The sequence below is a fragment of the Sinocyclocheilus grahami genome, unplaced genomic scaffold (genome assembly GCF_001515645.1).
Source record: "Sinocyclocheilus grahami isolate Dianchi unplaced genomic scaffold, SAMN03320097.WGS_v1.1 scaffold536.1, whole genome shotgun sequence".
In the NCBI taxonomy this organism is placed as follows: Eukaryota; Metazoa; Chordata; class Actinopteri; order Cypriniformes; family Cyprinidae; genus Sinocyclocheilus; species Sinocyclocheilus grahami.
The window spans coordinates 493,112-518,597 of record NW_015505715.1 but is presented as its reverse complement, the minus strand read 5'-3'; the positions used below and the strand labels follow the sequence as shown (position 1 = coordinate 518,597).

The window sequence follows — 25,486 nt, the reverse complement described above, 5'->3', positions numbered from 1 at the left end:
ATTTGTTGTTCAATTAAAGTATGCAGCGGCGGTCTCGGATTTGCATCCAATCACAGCACGAGTCACAGCGCCGAGGAGCTGAGGATTCAACCAATGGCCGGTCGCACGGCAGAGACTAGCGCAGCAGCGGACCAATCAGCGCCGCGCATGCAAATGAGGCATTTGCTCCGGCTGGATCTGAATGTCAACTAGTCAAAGATGGAGTCTGCCGCTGGAAGGCCGAGAGGCCGCGCGGCTCGACGCTGGCGCGGTTGTTTCGCAGAGCCGCGCGGTAACATTTCAGCTACGCGCTCTCGCAAACGGAGAGTCGTGATGCATTTACCGTTTCAAAATAAAGGACCGAAGACGAAGGCGTCCAGGTTTTGCACCTTTAACTCAACTTTTCCTCTTCTCTCTCCCTCTGCATTTGTTTTCTCTGGCGGAGTGTCCCTCCCTTGGTTCGCTGCCATTCATGAATTTGGGGTTCACTGTGTGCTCTTCATGCTTTTGGGATGATTGAGTGGAAATGGCGGGAGCTGTAGGGCGTAAAGGAGAGTTTGGATGGAGGGCACCAATGCGCTCGCCTCATTTTCATGCGCATCAGGACCGTGCGCCGTCAAGCCCGGGGTACGAGATCTCTTCTGTAGTCTGCAGCGTTCATGTGCGCGAGGTTTGCTGTCTGAGAAACCCGAGAAGGCGAGATGCATTGCCAGTGTTTAACTGCACGCGCTGATAGTGTGAACGATTCTTAAACCGTGTGAATTAGAGGTAATGTAAACGCAGCACCGTTATTAACTCTACATTCGTTTGTCTGCTGAAGTTTAGCTGGGCTCGTGATGCTTTGCGTTTAATCCGAATCCAAACAAACACGCGAAAGTGGCGAGCGCGCTGAATTCGACTCAATTCCATTATTAACTCAATCAGAATGCCTCTAATGCGAATGTAAATGATTGTAGAATTCATTAGGTTTAGACCGTAATTCGGCAAGTTCATTATGATTGTCAACAAGTCTTTGAAAATGTGAATGTGAATGAAGCAAGCTGTTAAAGTGCTTTCTTACTTCTACAGCTCTCGCTAATGTAAATCAACGCGTTTACATGTGTTTTTGTTTAAAAAAAAATGGTATATAACGCCCAATAATTTCGTAGACCTCACAGGATTCCCACTGTCATGGAAAACCAGATATTAGGGAATTTCAAAAGTGATTTTCCAGACCTGGACATTTCTGTAGTCAATATAAGTTTTAATTATGCTCAGTTGTAAAAAGCTATTTCAAGGCAAAGGAATACTTGAATGTTTGTTTTTTTGTTTTTTTTTAATCCTAATTTGGACAATAAAAGGCTGGAAAAGTCATGGACAAATCATGGTAATTCACTCAGAAAGTGTGGGCACCATGAAGTACAATTGTCATTGGTGTTTTGTGCATAGCATAAAAGATTTGTTTCGATTTGACTTAATCTTACGTAACCATCAATGTCTCTCTTTCTTTCCTTTCCTTTCTTTTTTTTTTAAGCACGTTCCAGTTGTTTCAGGAATAGTTGTAACCGAGACTGTCAGAAGGCCTGGCATCAGAAAGTGAAGTTGGATCAGAGAAAATGTAGCTTTTTATTTAGTTGCATTATTAAAACTAAAACAAATTGTTTTCAAGCTCTAAAAATAGTTTTCATTGTAAAGCAGAGAGACTTGTTTTATTTTTAAATATTGTGGTTTTCATTTTTATTTTGCCATGCCTTCTTTTTAAATGTATTTAGCGGATATTGCCATCATTTAGTCACCGTTTGTAGACTAATTATTTGGTTGTGAGGAATACTGCTCAGAGTAAGCTGCTCTTTCCTTTGATGTGCATTAACTATATAAAGTCAAATATACACGAGTCTAAATGCAATGCATCTGATCAAATGTAATGAGGGGAAGGATTGTATGGTTATATTGACCATGTTTTGTCCATTGCCCTTTTTCTGTTGTACTACTGGCCAATCAGAAGAGCAGTGCAATATTAAAAGGGCATTGGCTGATAGAACAGAGCCCTCCACCTCCCTCTATTGCCTTCCCTTCTCACCCCTCACCTGCTTTGACGTTATTTAACATGCGGAGCCCTGGAAACCTGGAAAACCATGAAAGCTGACAAACCGTACAGACTTACTGCAAACTTTAAACAAACTTGCTTCAAATCAGTTTCAAGAAAGTATTATTTAGCTTTTATTATTATTATTGACTCACAACTTATTGTAAAATGCCCATATATGGCCATATAAAACAAGCAAGCATCTAAATAATAATTGTCAATATTGTATATATTTTGTTATTTTTAAATGGGAAATAATTCGAAAAAATATGGTAGCACTTTATTTTGCAATGTCCTTATTACACGTAACCTACTAACTAACTAACCCTAACAGTAAATTATGCATAATTACATGCAGTAACCCTAATATTAACCCTATAGTAAGTGCATGTTGTTAATTAATAATACTCAGTACCTAAATGTATAATTACTCTGTGACAAAGACACCTTAAATGTAGTGTAAACGGTATTATTAATATTGTTGATGTTGTATTAATATTATTGTTTTTAGTTGTTCTGCCTGCATTTTGATTTAACTGTGACTGCTCATTTATATAAAAAATGAACGGTGTAAATCATTTTTAAATGAATTATTATTAGTATTATTATTGTATTGTAATAATATTGTTGGTCATACTGTTTAAAGTTATACATTTCAATAAAAAATAATGATTTACAGCTGTCTATCTATCTATCTATATTGCAAAAGGCGTATGTAAATTATTATTTTTATTGAAAATAATTTGAAAAATATTTATTCGTTTTTTTAAATGTACATTCCTGCTGATAAGGTGGAAGATGCCAGTTAATATGAGTAGAGTTGAGGGCAAGCAGTCGGTGGTCAGAGAAGATGGCTGTCCCTCTGTCCACGTGCTGATGTGCTGAGGTCAGCTGCTCTGACGATGTTGCACTACTGTACCATCCATTCTAGCAGTGCAATAGTATTGTCATAGCATTTAGCCTCTGATATGCTCAACACTCACGGGACCCCTAGGAAACAAGTGGCGGATTGTCCCCTTACGTAGGTTAACCTCCATCTGTAACTGTTGTAACGCATGTGTTTGAGAAATAAAATCAGTTCTTTTTGGACTTCAAGCTGAGTTCAGGCCTCATTTGTTTCGGCGGCCTTGCCATTTCCCTCAGTTATCGCGCGAGGCTTCGATTGGAGCTAAAGGGCTGAATAAAGGTGCACGGGTCGGACCCTCCCTTGTCGCAGGTTAGCAGGGGGAAGGGAATGTTTTCAGTGGAATGCAGGGAGGCAAGTCCAGGGGTGGGGGATGGTCAGGAGAGGGGCCCAGGACTGCTAAACGTGTCTCTCGGCATTGCTGAGACAGTCCTTAACATAACTGCATGAATCAACCCTATAGGCTCGGAATCATCGGGCCTATATAAGCGGGGCGAGTCGCCACACAAGGTGAGGGTTTAGCACAGGAATTACAAGACTTCACCCTCAACACATTGGAATACAATTTTTATATTTTTTTTTAAAGGAAAAAAAACCTGTTTCATTCGTCATTATCACTGATCAAAACCTTCAGTGTCAAATCTTCTGTTGGAGAACCTAATTGTTTTCATTAGACACTTTCCAAGAATATGGTAGGCTACAAAATAGGGTCAGAAATTCTTTTTTTTCTCTCAAATCAAGTGTAAATGTTGATTATTAAACTTAAGTTTTACAATATACATTTTTATTTGGTCTGCTAAATGTCGGTTTGTAGGTAATGTCGGACTTGTGCTCCCATAATTTAAAGAAAAATATTAGTTGTATCATTTTTCTTTTGAATGGTTTTGCTTGACAAATGCCGTCAACACTAGTTTGAGGAAATCAGACATTTACTTCATGGCATGCTATGTAATGTTACTTCATTAGGAATGTTTTTCCATAATAGAATAATCAATCATACAGTAACAGGCTTGAATGCTAAATTGATTGATTTTTTTTTTTTTAGAAGATACAGGCTAGATTTTTTTTTATTAAAAGATTGTACTGTAATGAATTCATTGTCAAAATGCTGTTTGTTTTATGATGTTAGTGTTAGATTCAGTCATGAAGGTCAAGACAGGCCAAAATCACCATTCGAGTGGACCGCTATAGGTTAAAGTTAAGCAATAATAGTTTAAAATAGTTCTCACAACAAAATCACGTTCTGTGTTCGTGGAAAGGGTTTAAGTGTGATTCACACACAGGCCTCTGAATTTAAACTCTTCGTTTTGAATGTAAATAACACGCTATTCTCTGAGTTATATCGTAATTAATAACGCTTGATTTACACAGTAGGAGCAACCTGTTTCCATACCTTTACATTTATGATTATCATTGTAGGTATCGATATCTGTAGTAATAAATGTTGTTAATTTGGTAATTAATCATTTATAATGTTTACACTGTTCGCCAGGTTATCGCTCCTCGGGTTAAATTGGTTGAATCAATGGAAATGAAGACAAATTAGCGCGAGATCTGCTTGAGGAGAGTAGCGGGTTATTATAAACGAGCTGTTTAGTCTTTTATACAAAGTCAAAGTCAGTCATGATTTTCTAATTATGTTCTAACAGTAGCTGATTATGGTGAAAGGAAAGGTCGTCTTTGTCAGGTCGTGCGCACACTAGTCTTTGCCGCCATTTTACGGACAGCATAACGTACAGAGGTTTTCCTGAAGATGGCCGTTTGTTGATTAATTTACACGCCATAGATACAACTTTTTTTACTTGCATATTTAATCACCGAATTTGTCGATTTAATACAGTTCCTTATCTTTATACCGTTGATAAGCTGCAGGAACCGACTCTCGTTTAACTCATTACAACAGCAAATTAACTTTTACACATGTCTTAATAATAATTCATGAGTTCAATCAAATTAGAAATAAATGACGACTTCTAAAATATAGTGCTTTTAATTTTTTTTTTCAGTATGCTTATGAAAAATAGCTTGTAAATGCATAAATATAGGCTTATTTCTACTTAATTATTTGTCAATCCCTGCATTATTGTATGGGATTCTGTCACATGGGAGGAGATATTATAAACATATGCAAATAAACATCTGACTTCAAAATCCTGCAACCCAGTTCTTCAGTTTTCATGCATCCATGACTGACGGACAAAAGACTGGGTTACATTCTATCAAAGGTCTTAAATTAAATACACTGAATATAAAAGTTTTATAAAATGGTTAAATAAAGATTTTACACTTGCTTTACAAATAACAACACAAAAGCTGTTAACTTAAAGAACTTAACATCACAAAAAACTTGGCAAGTTCCTTTTAATCACAATTACCTGCCAGAATCATACTCAAGTTAAAGCTGATACTGCAAATCAACCACATAAATACACCGTTTAAAGGCAGGCTTGGAAAATGTTAACGTGAAACATATGCACACTCGATAAAAAGCTCATATTTAGAGCAGTAAAAAAAAAAGAAAGAACTCAGTCCTCATGTCTCTGTGGAGGTAGGTGGGTTATTTTGGGCACAATTATCTTCTTGTCCACAGTCACCGTCTTCACACTCACATTGCCGCTGTGTGGGAAAGATGTAATTATGTAAATCACTTTAATATTTAGAAAAGGAAAATAAAACCTCGATTTAAAACGGAAAACACGGGAGGACAATATTGTAACACTTGATGATTGGGTGTAATGCATTTTAGGAATACAACAAAATTAGGTCAAAATATATAACAGAATTATGAGAATGAAAAATGAAGTGATTGTGCCGTTCAAACCTTGATGCTGCTGGTTTTGAGCACGTGCTCTGACAGCTCTGTGATCTGCTCTTTAGTCTGAGACTCCACAGCGGCCTCATGTGGCAGCTGCAACATTCAGTCAAAATAAAGACATACAACACCAGCACCTGTTTCATGATATTTACTGATACTTGCATTTGAAATATCAAAATATTATTAAATATGAATATTTATAATAAGACAACAATGATATTCCAATATCGTTAGGCAGGACAGGCTTACCAGGACAAGAGGGGCTCTGAAGAGGTAGCTGAAGGGGTAGTTTAGGAGGTTGAGGCAGGTGGTAGAGTATATATCTGCATAGCGCAGTAACTGACTGGCAAAGAGGGTTTTTGTGGAACCACAGCGTAAAAGACTGCCCATTTTCCCATAGCACAGATCCATGCCGTACGTCACCATCTGAAACACAAATGAACAACTTTATTATAACAGTTCTAGTACTTTAGAGGTTCTTTGGTATAAACAAAATTCTGGATATTTTGCATGAAGAGCAAGAAGTTATGGTGCGTTCAAGTCATGTCGGATAAATCGTATTTACGAGTTGAACGCACATGAACGCCACCACAAAGTCGTTACGAGTGGGAAACTCGAAACTTTCTTTAAGCCCCGAGTTGGGGGCGTGTCAATGAGAAACATGGCGGAATCGATGGATGCAACGTCTGAAGTTGACGGTAAATTTTTGTTTAAATTGATAGTTAAGTTGTCCTATAAACTTAAATTGCTCATGTTCTTGTTACGCAGCTAGTTAATGAAATCCAAGTAAAAAAATGCTAGCATTTAGGTGAAAAACACACCTGATGCGAATTCTTTGCTCTTCATTTTCTATAAGCAGAGTTAACAGACCCTGTTGTATTTTCTTGTAATTTATTAAAAGAAGGTACACCGCCGACTAAACTGACTTGAACGCATGCACCTGACGTCGTAATTACGACTTGTCAACTCGTAAGTACGAACGTCCCAGGAGGACTTGAACGCAGCATTCGATGGGAAAACATCAGAGTAAAGTACGAGATGATCCTCAGAGCTCACCTTTATCCTGTTCTGAATTGCACTAATATCTGGGCACTCTTGACTTCCACTGTCCAAATGCCTGATGGATAGAATGAGAGGTCAGATGAAAAGTTCATTCGATGTTGATGTTTGTTTGTGTGCGTTTCAGGTTTTGCCGTCCAGAAAAAAAAGTTCATAAAGAGACAAAATAGTGTCTTGAATTATAACATAAAAGCCAATATAACATAATCTAACACATTTTCTATAATAAAAAGAAAAATCGAATTAATGTCAACTAAGAACAGCCCTCCTCCGCCATCTATCCATCATGTCAAGTATTGCACCTATGTGAGACGAAATCATACTCACTGATATAATTCTGCAAGGAAGATGTCAAGATGTTTTAACTCCTCAAACATACCTATAAAAAGACAGTATTTTCAGCCATTCTTTATAATAATAAAAAAACAACAACAACTACATATTAAAGGTATTTTATTAGACGCACTCACTGGCTTTGTCGGCCCACACGTGCAGCTCCTTCACAAGCTCAGGAACCACCAGGAAAGTCTTCCAGCCTTGACGTTTCTTTGACTTGAGGATATCGCCAAAGATGTGATCCCCCACATAGAGGATGTCTTTCCCCCTAACATCCAGCAAATCACAGACAATGTCAGAAGATCCTAAGAAAGGGGTTGAATAAGGATAACTGACATAAGCCAAAGGAGTGCATTTGTGCAAGCATAGCAAACAGATCCTGATGAGAAGAACATCTGAGTACCTCCAGAATACACTGTCCCATGCTGAAGGTTTCCGGTGTATGTGCCGATACGCAGCTTCCCAGTGTCCTACAAAAGAAGAATGATGAGATTTAAGTGCAGCGATGTTTGCTGATATTTCACTAAACTCAAAGTGACTCAATGTTTATGAAACAACATAGTTTACAATGTTAGTAATATACTACCGCTCAGCGTTTGGGGTTGTTGGTTTGTTTGTTTTTTTTTAACCAAGGCTGCATTTATTTGATCAAACATGCAGTAATATTGTTAAATATTATTTTAATTGAAAATAACAATTTTCTATTTGAATATATTTTAACATGTCATTTATTCCTGTGATGCAAAGCTGAATTTTCAGCAGCCATTACTCCAGTCTTCAGTGTCACATGATACTTCAGAAATCATTCTAATATCGTGATTTGATGCGCAAGAATCTTGGGGGGGGGGGAAAGATCAATGTTGAAAATAATTGTGCTGCTTCATATTTTTGTGGAAACCGTGCTACATTTTTTTTTTTGGATTCTTTGATTAATAGAACGTAAAAAAAAAAAAACAGCATTCATTTAAAATAAAAATCTTTTGTAACATAAATGTTTTGACTGTCACTTTTGAACAATTTAATGCCTCCTTGCAGAATATATTTATTTAAGAAATATATATATTTTTTATATTGTACTTACTTCAAACTTTTGAATGGTAATGTGTCACAAAAAATAATCCACAAAAATATTAAGCAGCAAAAATCATGAAATGTCTAGGTTTTATGTCACCCCATATAGCATTGAGATTTTTATTATTTTATAATACAATAACATTTTGTAATATAATAATTTATATCATTTTAGACCATTTGTATGACATATCTACTATATCATCTTTTCTTGGACACAATTGTATTATAATCAGCATATTTAAAGGTAATAATATTTAACATAATGGAAGGATTTATGTTACTGAGAACAAAACTTTTCAATTCAGTGCAAAGAGAAATGGGGGGGGGGGGGGGTGCACTTTACCCAAAGTGTAATGTTTGCATTTGTAGTATATTTGTAATGTTTCTAAAATTTTTTATTTTTTCTGGTTTTGGGGTAAAATAGGGTCTTGACAGGCTTCAGATTCACCCATATTCTCATTGTTATGAATGAAATAATCAGGTGTAATAGTTTTTACTCCCCCTTTTTGCCTGAATAAATGCTTTATTTAAAAGAGTGCAAAGCTTTTTCTGTGTGTTTGTAGCAGTGCACACAACATTAATAACTCACCGTGTCTACCTGTCGTAACACTGTCCCCCCTGCAAAGAACAAGGGCTTCTTCGTGTCGACCACCACCAGATCAAAGTATGAGCGCCACAGTTTCTTGGGGTTCTAGACAACGTGAGTCATTTCAGAATTGGAATATCTTTTATGTGTGCGATCAAGAACAGTCACAAGCCATTTCTCAGAGTAAACATGATCATGCTGTTTACCTTAGAGCCAGACGGAAAATCCAGTAAGTATTTCATAATTGCCTAATTTGAGAAAAGATGTAATGCAGTGTGATTAAAAAGGAATTATGAATATTAATGATAGCGTGCAATGATATGCAGCCTGTCAGTGGCAGTTTAAATTATTTCTAGGGGGCCGGCGCTCTTCTTACCTCGGTGTAATTGAAGTCGCTGTTGGTGGCCAGGAACACTTTGGCGACCTCTTTGATGCGGCTCAGTAACACAGGAAGACGAGGCTAGACAAAATGATACATATATGAATGAGTCTTTTGGCACATACAAATACCTCTATTCATATAGCATTAATGATGATTAGCAAGGTTTTCTCTCAGGCGATTTGAGAAAAAAATATATATACGTATGTATACATAAGTAATTACTACTTACATCTTTAATCACGTACTTGTCTAGGTTCTTCAGAGTTCTTTCCTTCAGAGTGCCCTATAGGACAAAAATAGCAATGACTTGTTAAAAACACTGTAGTGTGAAACACTCACAATTTACAGGGGGTGATTATATTCTGCTCTTAAAGGCAGGATAGGTGATTTGGTTCAAATATATTTTTTTTATGCTGGTTGAAAGTCTCTTCACACCACGTAAGCAATCACTAAGTTAAAGGGTTAGTTCACCCAAAAATTAAAATTAGCCCATTATTTACTCACCCTCAAGCCATCCTAGGCATATATGACTTCCTTCTTTCAGATTAATCCAATCGGAGTTATACAAAAAATTGACATTGATCTTTCAAGCTGGCAGTCAGCGGGTGTTGCAGTGCATCAGTCCAAAAGAAGTGAAATAAAGCGCATCCATCCATAATAAAAAGTGCCTCACACTGCTCCGGGGGTGGTGAACAAAGGCCTCTTGTAGGGAATCGATGCATTTTTGTAAGAAAAATATCCATATTCAAAACGTAATGATCAATTTAATCTAGCTTGCGCCAACAGTTGTACACGGAAGCAGCTCCGGGCGGATGACGTATGAGTTAATCTCTCGTGAAAACCAATGTTTGTTTACAGGAGCAAAGGAAAACCAGTCCCCCCGGAGCAGTGTGAGGCACTTTTTATTATGGATGGATGCACTTTATTTCACTTCTTTTGGACTGATGCACTGCAACACCCGCTCACTGCCATTACACAGCTTGAAAGATCAAAGACCATTTTTAATATAACTCCGACTGGATTCATCTGAAAGAAGAAAGTCATATACACCTAGGATGTCTTGAGGGTGAGTAAATAATGGGCTAATTTTAATTTTTGGGTGAACTAACCCTTTAAGTTGTCTAAAAGTATTTATATGTATTTATATCGTCTGTGGAAGGTGTAGGACCATAAAATGTTAATCAAGATTACCATAGGCTGTCCTACCTGCCTGTCATTGTATGTATTTGCATACCTCCGCACACCCTGTTCATTCAGAGATGATGGGTGATCAGCGCTGTCCATTACACTATTGCAGGCCGAGCAAGAATGGAAGGCGTTACTATTGTAATATTATGCACGGTGAATGAGACATGAGCTAATCTGACAGCGTTTGCATTCAACCCTCCACCAACGCCGTCTCTCATCTGCCTGTGCATGAGGAGGCGTGGCTTTGGAGAGTGATTTGCAAGGAGGGTGGGATCTTATGCTTTCAAAGCTAGCTTGCTATTGCTACAGCCACTCCGAAATCACCTACCCTTCAACTCATATTTTAATTTGAAGTAAATTTGGAAGTAAATTCTTTCACGAGAGGGTGAACAAGTAGCATAGGTTACCGTGTCGTGAAGGTAATCCATGGCATCCCTAATGTCCTGAAACATGCTTCTGTGTGACATGAACAAGTCGCCATGTTTGAACCCTTTCATGCAACTGAATGGGAGAGAAAGAGTGAGTGAGATTTTGGACACCTATTGGGTGTATTTTAAGTTTACAAAAAATAAACCCAACAGGGATAGCAGTTAAGGCCTCTAAATTATCAACATGATCAAAATTTTGCTGAAAAACTGTTGTACACAGTCTACTAAAGGCCTTTTAGTTTAAAATACTCCCACCTTGAAATTTTAAATGATTTTTATAAAGTAAGTGTAAGAATAATTCTTATATTGCTAGTAATATTTCAAGATCAACATTAAGTTAACACAAACTTAAGTTTCCTTGATTATCCATACATCACTTTTCAGAAAAATCATGTTCAAATGTATCAAATATGATTATCAGGCTTTTGAGGAACGTTTATTCATTCATCTCTCAATTATCGTTTTGTCCTACAATAAAACCTACAGAGCTTTGATCATAAAAGCTAAAAGCAATTAAATATCATCTTACTAATACATATTATTGGGATAAACAGAATGAAAACTGATATTTATAAGTACTTTATGTAAGCAGTCTGCTATACTGTCATAAAGATGTGATTTACATTACAAGCTATTAGAATTTAATCATACATTTTGGCCATATAAATAACAACATCTGCACCAAATTGCATATTTTTGCTCAGTTTGTGCCTCTGAATATTACTGTGTTTTTTCCTTAAAAAAAGTTTTCCATTAAATATATATATATATAATGACAATTTTTTCATATGTCAGGCTTTACAGGGTTAATAAGATATTATTTTATATTTAATCATTTGTCATTTATTTTAATAATTTTTGGCTTGCTAGGGCTTTGTTATCTGGTTGCTGATGTGCTCTGGGTTTTAACATGTGCTGTGTGAACGATCTGAAATCATAAAGGTTTATTGATATCCCTACCTGTAAGCATAAGCAAGATTAATAGTGATGCTTACTTTAGCAAACATTACTAATTATGAATATCACTCGCTGTCTGATAGACAGTAAAATAGTTTAATTGCTGTAAACTCTTGCAATTAAAGAATAATTCACTCACTTTTTGTATCTGCTGCTTTTGGTGAAAAAGTCAACCAGGCACGCATACAGATACGTCTCTGAGAAAAGGAGAGGGACAAATCATGTTAACAGAATCAATTATCCTTTCACTCGACCATGCAAATGTGTCACTGTCATTGTACCTGGAAGGTTGAAAAGCGTGTTGAGGACGTAAAAGCGGTTCGTGTCGTCCCTCTGGATGAACTTGTTTGGATAATACTCATCGACCTGACCGCTGCAAACAGACACACATTTTAATGATAATAACAGCAGGTATATAAGCCTCCTGACACACCATATACAGTATATAAAAGCATTTGAAACGCATTGGAAAGCTGGTGACAGAGCAATAACAGTCTGCCACTGAGCTGCCCAGATAATATGTCACAGCAGCCAGTGTTGAGAGAGCTCTAACAACTACTGTTCTCAAAAAACGGACCCCTTGCTAAATAAAACTGTGCCCACAATACCCCATGACCCCATGATGGATGCTGATCCATGCTCTGTTTGTCCTCAAGTTTGAGAATAATAATAAAAATGCCACTACTGTTCTTAAATCTGTGTGAATATGAACGTGTAAATCTGGTGGTGTGTGTTTTAAAAGGAGAGCCAGGACTTGGTCAGTGGTCCAGTTACGCCAGTCCTCGACCTCTTTCATCAGTCTCAGAAAGCCATACTAAGAAATCAACAGCAAAATCTACACTCCACAATGCTATTCTATGGCAGGATATAAATACACTAATATGAGTCCATCATCTGTGTTAGAGCTAAATAGTGTGGTTGGGTCTCAAACAAGACATTTTTTTCTACTAAAGACTATAAAATAGGGGTTAAAACCTTTTCTTCTTAACCCTGTTGTTCATCCACCTCAGGAGGTCATATTAAATGTTTTATTATGTATAAGATATAAATATTTTATTATATATACACTACCATTCAACGGTTTGAGTGTGTTCCTTTTTTATGTTTTTCAAAGTGTCTTTGCTCACCAAAGCTGCATTTCAAAAATACAGTAAAAACATTAATATTGTGAAATATTATTATAGTTTAAAATATCTAGTTTCTATTTGAATATATTTTAAAATATAATTTATTCTTGTGATGCAAAGCTGCATTTTCAGCATCTTTACTCCAGTCTTCAGTGTCACATGATCCTTCAGAAATCTTAATTCTTATTATTATCAATGTTGAAAACAGTTGTGCTGTGATTCAGATATTACATTCAGGCTAAGTATTGCTATAATAATTGCAATAATGAGAACTTCAATGCATTAAACTGCGATATTAAAGACTGAATGCCTCGCTCTGCTGTGCTAGTGTTTCTACACAGCGCTTGACCTCGCCGTTCCCTCACATTGGGTTTATTGGCTTTCAGCCTGGCTCTCTTTAATGTTTTGTCCCACGCAGCACTCTACTTTGTTGAAATCTTCTGGTGTCAGTGAAAGGTTGAGGGGGCATTTGTGAGAAAACTCTCACTCAATACACCACTGACCCGCGCCACAATGAACCATCTCACTCACCCTCTCAGGTACTCAAAGCCGTGAGTGCATACCAGGATGTTTCCATTGGAGTCTATTTTCAACAGGTTCCCATACGTGGTATCATACACCAGACCTCTGGAGAGAAGAGGAGAAAGAGAGAGAACGTTTGAAAGAACCAGAGTCTGTAAGCATTCGGACAAGTGAATAATTTATAGCAAAATATGGCCCTCTTAGGAGTTAACACAAGAGTACAAGAGTTCCCCCAGCAGTATCGTTGAGCAGAGAGTTTAACTGTCTGCGTTTGCTATTCAGTCTGCTTTAATAATGACCTCAAGCGACCTTCTGCTTTATGAGACCCTTGAGACTGGTGTAACGCAGGACGTTTCTATTTGTATGGTTGCCCACAAAGTCTCTCATGAATGGTTTATAATAGGCTCAAAAGTGACTACAAACTGACTGGTTTCCAGATGAAAATGAAGTGGGCTTAAGGTCCATTTATACTCATACTGTCTTATACTAAAGAAATAAGTTCATATTGGAATTATGTGATGGTGTGTACTACTGTTCAAAAGTTTTTTTTGTTGTTGTTGATTTTATTCTGCAAGGATGCTATAATTGATCAAACGTGACAGTAAAGACTTTTACAAATGATTTCTATTTCAAATAATTGTTCTTTTGACCTTTCTATTCATCATCGAATCCTGAAAAAGTAGGATAATAAAATCGTATCACATTTTCCACAAAAATATTTAGCATTTTAAAACATATTCAAATAAATAACTTATTTTAAATTATATTAATAATATTTCACAATATATTTTTCATAATTCATTATTTCATTTTCATTTACTGTATTTTTGATTAAATTAATGCTGCCTTGAGCATAGTAGACTTCTTTTAAATACATAAAAAAAATCTTACAGACCCCAAACTTTTGAACAGTATTGTATCACGTAAATGTGTTAACTTAATTGTGTAATTAATCATTTTGATTGATATGAGACCTATGCAGTTCAAGGACAAGACAAAAGATAGAAACTTTTGTCCAAATAATAAAGTCAACATAAATCAAAACTAATCCTTTGACTTCTTAATACACATTTCTGGTCTTATCATGCACGGTTCCTAACTGCACATTATTCTATATTAAAAATCCTTGCGTTCATGGTTTTATCAAAATGTAATAACTTTCTCCATTTCTAATACAACATTCATTCACAAATCCTTCTTACTTTTCAATCCCTCCCTTCAGAGTACCTGCTACACGTGCTTCTTTTTCAAAAATTCTATCAATTTCAGATGGAAGTGACTGGATTTTGAGTTATGAATGGCATTTTGCATCGACTTAAAAGCAAATGAACATAAATCAATGCGGTCCTGTCACTGGAGCGGTACCCTAAGCCTGGTTCATCAATTCCAGTCCTGGGGACCCCCTGCTCTGCGCATTTCGCATGTGTCCCTTATTTAACACACCTTAATCAGATTATCAGCTCGTTAGGAGAGAGATACATGAACTGAACTGAGTGTGTCAGATAAGAGAGACATGCAAAATGTGCAGAGCAGGGGGTCCACAGGACTGGAATTGAGGAACAAAAGCTAAAAATCTTTGTACCATATTTACCCCTAAATAGTACATATACCTTAAAGGTACATATAAGTACTTTAAAGGGGACATCATCAGATGCCCATTTTCCACAAGTTGGTATGATTCTTTAGAGTCTTCATGAAATGTCTGCAACATATTTGGTTGTATAAAACACCCTGTTTACAGCGACCATGTGTCTTTAAATGCTAATGAGCTCTGCTCACCCCACCCCTCTCTTATGCTTTTTTGTGTATTCAGGGGCTCTGATGTTGGGAGAAAATGAAGACTCTTATGTTCACTTTTACATCCATCTACAAAACACCTGCATTGCTTATGAGACATTGTTGTCGCTACCGCTGCTCGAGCACGGAGAAAATGGTGGACAGCATACAACTAGCTGAGGGCGGAGATATGCTAATACGGGGCAGTCCGTCAGCGGTCGTGGGCGGGGCCTGAGCATTATGACATCATACTGCTCAGAAAATCAAAACGGCTTGATAATTGAGACTGTTTAGTTTTTTTGTGGATTATTGAATGGATTTTTAATACTCATCGACCTGACCGCTGCAAACAGACACACATTTTAATGATAATAACAGCAGGTATATAAGCCTCCTGACACACCATATACAGTATATAAAAGCATTTGAAACGCATTGGAAAGCTGGTGACAGAGCAATAACAGTCTGCCACTGAGCTGCCCAGATAATATGTCACAGCAGCCAGTGTTGAGAGAGCTCTAACAACTACTGTTCTCAAAAAACGGACCCCTTGCTAAATAAAACTGTGCCCACAATACCCCATGACCCCATGATGGATGCTGATCCATGCTCTGTTTGTCCTCAAGTTTGAGAATAATAATAAAAATGCCACTACTGTTCTTAAATCTGTGTGAATATGAACGTGTAAATCTGGTGGTGTGTGTTTTAAAAGGAGAGCCAGGACTTGGTCAGTGGTCCAGTTACGCCAGTCCTCGACCTCTTTCATCAGTCTCAGAAAGCCATACTAAGAAATCAACAGCAAAATCTACACTCCACAATGCTATTCTATGGCAGGATATAAATACACTAATATGAGTCCATCATCTGTGTTAGAGCTAAATAGTGTGGTTGGGTCTCAAACAAGACATTTTTTTCTACTAAAGACTATAAAATAGGGGTTAAAACCTTTTCTTCTTAACCCTGTTGTTCATCCACCTCAGGAGGTCATATTAAATGTTTTATTATGTATAAGATATAAATATTTTATTATATATACACTACCATTCAACGGTTTGAGTGTGTTCCTTTTTTATGTTTTTCAAAGTGTCTTTGCTCACCAAAGCTGCATTTCAAAAATACAGTAAAAACATTAATATTGTGAAATATTATTATAGTTTAAAATATCTAGTTTCTATTTGAATATATTTTAAAATATAATTTATTCTTGTGATGCAAAGCTGCATTTTCAGCATCTTTACTCCAGTCTTCAGTGTCACATGATCCTTCAGAAATCTTAATTCTTATTATTATCAATGTTGAAAACAGTTGTGCTGTGATTCAGATATTACATTCAGGCTAAGTATTGCTATAATAATTGCAATAATGAGAACTTCAATGCATTAAACTGCGATATTAAAGACTGAATGCCTCGCTCTGCTGTGCTAGTGTTTCTACACAGCGCTTGACCTCGCCGTTCCCTCACATTGGGTTTATTGGCTTTCAGCCTGGCTCTCTTTAATGTTTTGTCCCACGCAGCACTCTACTTTGTTGAAATCTTCTGGTGTCAGTGAAAGGTTGAGGGGGCATTTGTGAGAAAACTCTCACTCAATACACCACTGACCCGCGCCACAATGAACCATCTCACTCACCCTCTCAGGTACTCAAAGCCGTGAGTGCATACCAGGATGTTTCCATTGGAGTCTATTTTCAACAGGTTCCCATACGTGGTATCATACACCAGACCTCTGGAGAGAAGAGGAGAAAGAGAGAGAACGTTTGAAAGAACCAGAGTCTGTAAGCATTCGGACAAGTGAATAATTTATAGCAAAATATGGCCCTCTTAGGAGTTAACACAAGAGTACAAGAGTTCCCCCAGCAGTATCGTTGAGCAGAGAGTTTAACTGTCTGCGTTTGCTATTCAGTCTGCTTTAATAATGACCTCAAGCGACCTTCTGCTTTATGAGACCCTTGAGACTGGTGTAACGCAGGACGTTTCTATTTGTATGGTTGCCCACAAAGTCTCTCATGAATGGTTTATAATAGGCTCAAAAGTGACTACAAACTGACTGGTTTCCAGATGAAAATGAAGTGGGCTTAAGGTCCATTTATACTCATACTGTCTTATACTAAAGAAATAAGTTCATATTGGAATTATGTGATGGTGTGTACTACTGTTCAAAAGTTTTTTTTGTTGTTGTTGATTTTATTCTGCAAGGATGCTATAATTGATCAAACGTGACAGTAAAGACTTTTACAAATGATTTCTATTTCAAATAATTGTTCTTTTGACCTTTCTATTCATCATCGAATCCTGAAAAAGTAGGATAATAAAATCGTATCACATTTTCCACAAAAATATTTAGCATTTTAAAACATATTCAAATAAATAACTTATTTTAAATTATATTAATAATATTTCACAATATATTTTTCATAATTCATTATTTCATTTTCATTTACTGTATTTTTGATTAAATTAATGCTGCCTTGAGCATAGTAGACTTCTTTTAAATACATAAAAAAAATCTTACAGACCCCAAACTTTTGAACAGTATTGTATCACGTAAATGTGTTAACTTAATTGTGTAATTAATCATTTTGATTGATATGAGACCTATGCAGTTCAAGGACAAGACAAAAGATAGAAACTTTTGTCCAAATAATAAAGTCAACATAAATCAAAACTAATCCTTTGACTTCTTAATACACATTTCTGGTCTTATCATGCACGGTTCCTAACTGCACATTATTCTATATTAAAAATCCTTGCGTTCATGGTTTTATCAAAATGTAATAACTTTCTCCATTTCTAATACAACATTCATTCACAAATCCTTCTTACTTTTCAATCCCTCCCTTCAGAGTACCTGCTACACGTGCTTCTTTTTCAAAAATTCTATCAATTTCAGATGGAAGTGACTGGATTTTGAGTTATGAATGGCATTTTGCATCGACTTAAAAGCAAATGAACATAAATCAATGCGGTCCTGTCACTGGAGCGGTACCCTAAGCCTGGTTCATCAATTCCAGTCCTGGGGACCCCCTGCTCTGCGCATTTCGCATGTGTCCCTTATTTAACACACCTTAATCAGATTATCAGCTCGTTAGGAGAGAGATACATGAACTGAACTGAGTGTGTCAGATAAGAGAGACATGCAAAATGTGCAGAGCAGGGGGTCCACAGGACTGGAATTGAGGAACAAAAGCTAAAAATCTTTGTACCATATTTACCCCTAAATAGTACATATACCTTAAAGGTACATATAAGTACTTTAAAGGGGACATCATCAGATGCCCATTTTCCACAAGTTGGTATGATTCTTTAGAGTCTTCATGAAATGTCTGCAACATATTTGGTTGTATAAAACACCCTGTTTACAGCGACCATGTGTCTTTAAATGCTAATGAGCTCTGCTCACCCCACCCCTCTCTTATGCTTTTTTGTGTATTCAGGGGCTCTGATGTTGGGAGAAAATGAAGACTCTTATGTTCACTTTTACATCCATCTACAAAACACCTGCATTGCTTATGAGACATTGTTGTCGCTACCGCTGCTCGAGCACGGAGAAAATGGTGGACAGCATACAACTAGCTGAGGGCGGAGATATGCTAATACGGGGCAGTCCGTCAGCGGTCGTGGGCGGGGCCTGAGCATTATGACATCATACTGCTCAGAAAATCAAAACGGCTTGATAATTGAGACTGTTTAGTTTTTTATTGAATGGATTATTGAATGGATTTTTATCATTGTAGGGTGGTTGTGTCAACACAATGTTAAGACACATTATATGCAGACACCGTGTAAAAGTGAATTTTGCATCCGATGTCCCCTTTAAAAGTACATATTAGTAACTAAAGTATATCTAGTTCTTTTGAAAGGGTACCACAGTTTTGTACCTTTTTTTTCTGAGAGACTGAAAGATTCCCATGAGCTACATTTTGGAATTTATTGCATTCTATACTGTTGTTACTATACTGTTTTTACTGTTTAAGTCATTTAAATTTTGCCTGTTGTGAATCACCATTCCCATTGAAATCAACAGAACAGTTTTTTTGTGACGCACTGTTCCTCAAAAATGAAAATTGTGTCATGATTTACTCACCCTCCACTTGTTTCAAACCCGTATGAGTTTCTTTCTTCTGTTGAACACAAAAGAAGATATTTTGAAGAATGTTTGTAGCCAAACAGTTGATGGTAGCCATTGACTTCCATACTATTTTCTTTCCATACTATGAAAGTCAACGGCTACCGGCAACTGATATTTTCTTTATCTCTTTCTTTATTTTCTTCTGCATTCTCTTTCCTCTTCTTCTCTATATTTTATTACTATATTATTATTATTATTATTTGTCTATTCTCTTTATTATTAGTGTTTTATTATCTTAAATTATATTTGTATGTCTGTACTTTCTGTACTGGAAGCTCCTGACACCAAGACGAATTCCTTGTGTGTGTAAACACACTTGGCAATAAAGCTCTTTCTGATTCTGAACTGTATGATTACCAACATTCTTTAGAATATCTTCTTTTGTGTTGAACAGAAGAAAGAAACTCACACAGGTTTGAAACAAGTGCAGGGTGAGTAATTCATGACACAATTTTCATTTTTGGGTGAACGATCCCTTTAACCAGAATATGGATAATTAGATGCTCATGTAAACATAGTCAATGTTCTGCTTGCGCCGACACACACAGCAAGCCTCAAAAGTCTTTACTATGAGCTTACTGACCTGATATAGCCTAATCCAGACCCATTAAGGGAGCAACACTTACCGTGTGGGGAAGGTGGGGTCGTACATATAGCCCAGCACCTCGTGTGGATATCCCATTGACACCAGCCTGTCCCTGAGCAGCTCAAAGCCCAGACTCTCATACTCTGGAGACTTATACACTGTTGAAAACCAGAGAGTCGATGTGAACGAAGCACTTCACACATAGTCTGACAGCTTGTCCCAAAGGTGCTATAAACGCTCTCACCTGCCAGAGTGTAATCCATGTCGAAGCCATAGCACTTGATGTTTTCAAGTGTCAAACTCCGGTTCACAAACACCCTGAAGGGAAAGACAGGAGGTTATTTCCATTACTTTGATGGGTAGGTCAACACTACCTTTCTCACAGTTATCGATTTGCTTTTATCCACAGTAACTTACACTGCATTCAAGTTATAATCAAACCCACAACCTCAGTGTTGTTCAGGCTATGCTATATCAGCTTATCTACAAGAACACATTATACCGCCAAAAGTAGTCATTTACAAAGTGTTTGCATTCAAACTCGTGCAGTGCTTATCACATGTCACTATGTATCATGTCAGCACAGTTTAGGTCTGTTCTTATCAGGTCCCTCACATATGACATCAGTCCAGCTGGTGTGAGGTAACTGCTGCTTAAAAGACGTAAAGACTGGCACACTCTCTTCTTGGCAGTTTTTCTATGTAAGCCAGTCACGTTTTTATATTTAGGGTGGAAAGTACAGACTAAGAAATCTAAAAATAGACCATGCAGTTTGATTAAATCAAATGATATTTTAAATGTTACAAGCTCAACAGTCAATTAATATTGAATATGAGAAAGAAAGCTTGAAATGTTTATAGGAGCAAAAAAAGAATTTGAAAAAAATGTGAATAGAACAGAATTGCTCCACATTTTGTCCCAACTGCTTAAACGCAGTTGTCTGAACAAATTTGTTGTGTTGTGAAATTAAGACACTTTTGGTTTATCACATTTTTGTTGTTGTTGCTGATTGTCACCATTGAGGTTTGTGTATCAAGTATTAACATCTATGTAAAATTCTAACAAGAAAGCATAGTACATTTGACATATTAAGTGTCTGCCATGTTGAAATACATATAAAACATACATACATATGTATATATCTAACACAAGCGTTCACAAGTATTCTTTTTCTGTTCTATCTACTTGTTTTCTTTTTATTTATTGTAAAAAAAAAGAACTTCCTACGTGTACTGTGTTAGACTAACCAGGACTTGTCACAGCACTTACATATTGTTGCTCTTTTGTTGGTTTGATTGCTTCTATTGTCCTCATTCGTAAATCACTTTGGATAAAAGCATCTGCGAAATGACTAAATGTAAATGTGTGTGCGTGTATATATATATATATATATGAAATCAACAATTTATATCTCAAATCTCAATATTTATATCTCAAAATGATACAATTTGAAATTTGTTGAAAAAGCAAATAGTTGCTTGATGACTATTGTTTTTATTCTAAACAATTAATTGTTTTATGTCGAGTCTCCGTGACTCACTCGGGTTCCGCTGAAGATGTAAAAGAGGTTGTGTCATTAGTCATGTGTTTGCAATGTCATATACAACTTTCTTGTCACAGGTTTTTTTTCCACGTTTGTTGACAAACATGAATTCCTAAAGGGATAGATCATCCTAATATGAACATTCCTTTAACTCATCCTTTTGTGTTCCACAGAAGAAATAAAGTCATACGGAGTAAAAAAAAATCATACTTTTAGGTATTAACTATTCCTTTAAGTCTGTGTCCAAAACCTTGATGATGACAAAACGTGAATTATCTGAAATGTTGTGACTGCTCATCTATGACTAACTATTCAAAGAGAACAGAAACAATCAGTCTTTAATCTTTAAATAGATAAGAGTAATCAAACAAACAGGACTGTAAATTACAATTACAATCAACCAAACCCTAACCCTGTAGTATGTACATATCACTCAGTAGTATGTAATTACACTGTAACACCTTTAACACTGTAAAATCAGTTATTGTTTTAAGAAAGATGTATGGTGTTATTGTTTGAAAGAGGTACATTTGGTTCAGATATGATCTGGGGCATTGGTTCAGGTGTATGTGAAAGTGTGTGATGCTGGAAGTCAATCTATATCCATTAAAGTCTGTCAGTGGAGCTAAAGTATATTATCATCTCATTAAAACAAACAAATACTAAGAGCTGTGACTCGGAGGTTGGTTAAACGCTGCTGTCTGCACCTGGATGCATGTGTAAAAGTGCCTGTTCTTACCTCTGAATGATTTCTCTTTTGGCGGCGCGCGGCTCCATCGCGAGAGTGCGGTCTGCTCCACAGATCTCTCGCTATTATTATAACCAGCAGTGTGAAGCTGTCACGAACCTCCTCTTTGCGCTTTAAATTGTACCATGATGCTGACATCACCAGTGCACGTTTTCCTTGGGTTTGGCGTGTAAACAGGAGCCCTATGTGCGTAATTTGGGCGTATGTGGGATGCACGCGAACACGGGTGAAGTTTGGCTGCAGCGCGCGGCTCGAGCAGTAGATTGTGTTATCAGAGCGCCGCACGCGCAAAGCTCACGTTCAGCGCCCAAACACTTGACAATCAAACCCGCCGGGCTCACCACAGTCATGCGCATTTACAATTAACCTCGCATCAATATTTCATTTAGCGCAGCCTTCCTCCCTTCATTCACGTTCAGGAGAAGAGAGTACGTCCCTTACGCCGGGGCAAGTTGTCACAGTGGCTATACCTCAGTAACCAGTCGGGACAAAAGTTGTCACGTGAGTTTTAAATGTTGCAAATGTATACATTTTATTATTATGATTATGACTATTATAATCAATCATAATTATCTTTTTTTCCCGGTTTCTTCATGGTTTTACTGATTAAATGTTACTGAAAAAAAAAGACCAAATAGTTCACTCCAAAATGAAAATTTTAGTAGTGATGTTTTATTATTATATATTATTATTATACTATTTATAAATATTTTGAATCAGCTTTCATTTTATTATTATTATTTATAATTTTCAGTTTTAATTTTAAATTGAATTTGTCTTAATTGTATGAGCTTTTGTCAATTTTATTAGTTTTTAAAAATACTATTATTATTTTGTTAATACATATTTTGAATTGGCTTTTATTTTTTATATTTTCAGGTTTCATTTTAGTTTAAGATTTAATTTATGGGCTCAATTATTATAATTCTTTTCCATTTCTATTTAGCTTTAATTAATTTTTATATTAGTTTTAATTATTTTAGTACTTGAACTAATTTTATTTCAGTTAGTTGCCAAGGCAACATTTCTCATTTTCATTTAAGTTGTTAGGTTTTCACCTAATATTTGCATTTCATTTTATATTTCAATTAACAAAAACAATTTTACAGGTTTTTTTTCTTCAAGTGTTTTTGTCCATACAATGGAAGTCAACAGTAACCACGACTGTTTGGTTATAAACATTTTTCAAAATATCCTTTTTTGTGTGCGTGTTCATCAGAATAAAAAAATATTTCTTCAGTTTTTATGGTTGCTAGTTTTTGAATTATTTTATTTTTTTGGAATAGTCAATCCAAATAAGACCACATGAAAAACATTTACTGTAATTGAATAAAAGAATAAAACAGCCACATGGTGTAAACATTAAGGCAATTTTCTGAGCAGTTTAAGTGAGCCTCATATATATGAATTATGAGAGATGCCACATTACATAGTCATTTTGGTGTAGTCCAATATTTAATTTGATAACTTTATGGTGTGGTAAGAGGTCAACACACCTCTGAGGATTCGATAGATACTCAAGCCTTACTAATCATTCTACAGAGCCATCCAAGGAGCAGTGTCAATAAAGTCATTGCACCACAGCAGTCGTATCAGGCCAAACCTAAATCAGTGTCCCTTGGCATGACAAAGTACAAATATATTGATTCAACATTCAGTTCGCCTCTAATTGAAATTGGATTTTGAGTTTACAAATGGGATGTGGCTTACAGTTTAACATACTTGATGTCACCAACAGAATAGCCGAACAGACCACACAGCTGTCAACCTAAAGAACGAATTACTTTTTATTGATCAGTGTCTGATTTGACTACATGACTGATTCTGAACTGGTGCTAAAGCTTGGTGATCTGGATGTTGTTTATATGTATTGAGCTCAGTTTGGACTGTAGTGAGTGTCTGCGTTTCTGGTGCATTCTCTTAAAGTCCTCTGTGATCTCCAGAACAGTTTTATTCTTTGTCTCAGGCACGTGGAACCACACAAAAACGCCAGAGAAGAAGCAGAACACAAAAAATATGAGGAAGCAGAAATAATCCAAATGCTCCTGCAATGGAAAAATACATTAGAAAGGAATAACTAACTGTGAATAAGTTTCAATGGTGTATTCTGTCATTTTATGTCATCTTAGACTTATACTGTTCCTAGTGGTGTTCGTTTTAACGAGAAAAGATGCCGTTTTAACGAGAAAAGATGCCGTTTTAACGACATAATTGAGTGGAAAAAATAATATGTGTGCGGCAGCAATGCGTCACCGTATTAACGGGATAGCTCACTCAAAAAAGAAAATTCTGTCATTAATTACTAACCCTCATGTCATTCCAAACCCGTAAGATCTTCATTCATCTTCGGAACGCAAATAAAGATATTTTTGATGAGATCTGAGAGCTTTCTGACCCTCCATAGACAGCAAGGTAACTTCCACATTCAAGGCCCAGAAAGGTAGTAAGAGCATTGTTAAAATGGTCCATGTGACATCAGTGGTTCAACCGTAATTTTACAAAGCTATGAGAATACTTTTTGTGTGCAAAGAAAACAAAAATAATGACTTTATTCAACAATTCTTCTCCCGCGAGTTACCATCTACATCATTATCGAAAGTAACACGATGTATGCGCGTGATGATGCTGACGTAGAACACGCATGCGCTGTGCCTTGTTTACGAGCAGAGGAAAGCACACGCATGCGTTGTGGTACTCTTTTGCGCACAAAAAGTATTATCATAGCTTCATAATATTACGGTTGAACCACTGATGTCACATGGAATATTTTAATGATGCCCTTACTGCCTTTCTGGGCCTTGACTGTGGTAGTTACCTTGCTGTCTATAGAGGGTCAAAATATCTTAATTTGTGTTCCGAAGACGAACGAAGGTCTTACGGGTTTGGAACAACATGAGGGGGAGCAATTAATGACAGAATTTTAATTTTTGGGTGAATAAACCCTTTAATGTATGCAAAAGCACACGTTTTCAGCTACAGATTCCAATGTAGAAGTGCACTATTTTACATTAAGGCATGATTAATTGCCTGAAAGTGTTGCCTAACAAGAGGAGTAACCAAATAAACTCAGTACAATTCATCTGCTCATGTGATCTCAAAATGGCAGCCTCCATAAAGAGACCCGGCTCCATGTAGGGGTGTGCGATATTTATCGTCTACGATAAAATCGTAATTGTTGTTTTAACGATATGCAAGCTGACATTATCAAGTATGTCACTCACTTCGAAAAAAACAAACAAATACACGTCTTGAGAGTTCAAAAGCATTCACTGCGTGATGAAGCC

At 36.6% G+C, this 25,486-nt stretch overlaps 2 protein-coding genes across 2 annotated transcripts in view; both read right to left on the bottom strand.

The window, feature by feature from the left end:
* Positions 1-4,937: 4,937 nt before the first annotated feature.
* Positions 4,938-22,414, bottom strand: nt5c2l1 (5'-nucleotidase, cytosolic II, like 1). The gene is made up of 18 exons (XM_016238350.1): positions 22,194-22,414; positions 20,156-20,229; positions 19,952-20,069; positions 16,827-16,922; positions 12,055-12,146; positions 11,913-11,970; positions 10,796-10,889; positions 9,430-9,483; positions 9,195-9,278; positions 9,025-9,066; positions 8,822-8,923; positions 7,562-7,628; positions 7,293-7,463; positions 7,150-7,201; positions 6,820-6,880; positions 6,013-6,189; positions 5,770-5,856; positions 4,938-5,564 (listed from the first exon to the last, which is right to left on the bottom strand). Exons 1-18 carry the CDS (start codon positions 22,229-22,231, stop codon positions 5,481-5,483), a joined length of 1,551 nt encoding a protein of 516 aa, XP_016093836.1. The 5' UTR covers positions 22,232-22,414; the 3' UTR covers positions 4,938-5,480.
* A 1,623-nt stretch (positions 22,415-24,037) lies between these two features.
* Positions 24,038-25,486, bottom strand: part of LOC107555508 (solute carrier family 2, facilitated glucose transporter member 9-like) — a 10,687-nt gene continuing 9,238 nt past the window's right edge. The window contains exon 12 of the mRNA XM_016238331.1: positions 24,038-24,247. Within this exon, the coding sequence (XP_016093817.1) occupies positions 24,038-24,247 (210 nt within the window). The remainder of the gene's footprint in view (positions 24,248-25,486) is intronic.

Excerpts from the sequence above, each read along its gene's own strand:
- nt5c2l1 (XM_016238350.1), bottom strand. The coding sequence starts at position 22,231 with ATGGAGCCGCGCGCCGCCAAAAGAGAAATCATTCAGAG. Across the intron at positions 9,279-9,429 it reads ACAAGTACGTGATTAAAGAT|CCTCGTCTTCCTGTGTTACT; the intron begins GTAAGTAGTAAT and ends CATTTTGTCTAG. Across the intron at positions 7,464-7,561 it reads TGGGACAGTGTATTCTGGAG|GATCTTCTGACATTGTCTGT; the intron begins GTACTCAGATGT and ends CCCCTTTCTTAG.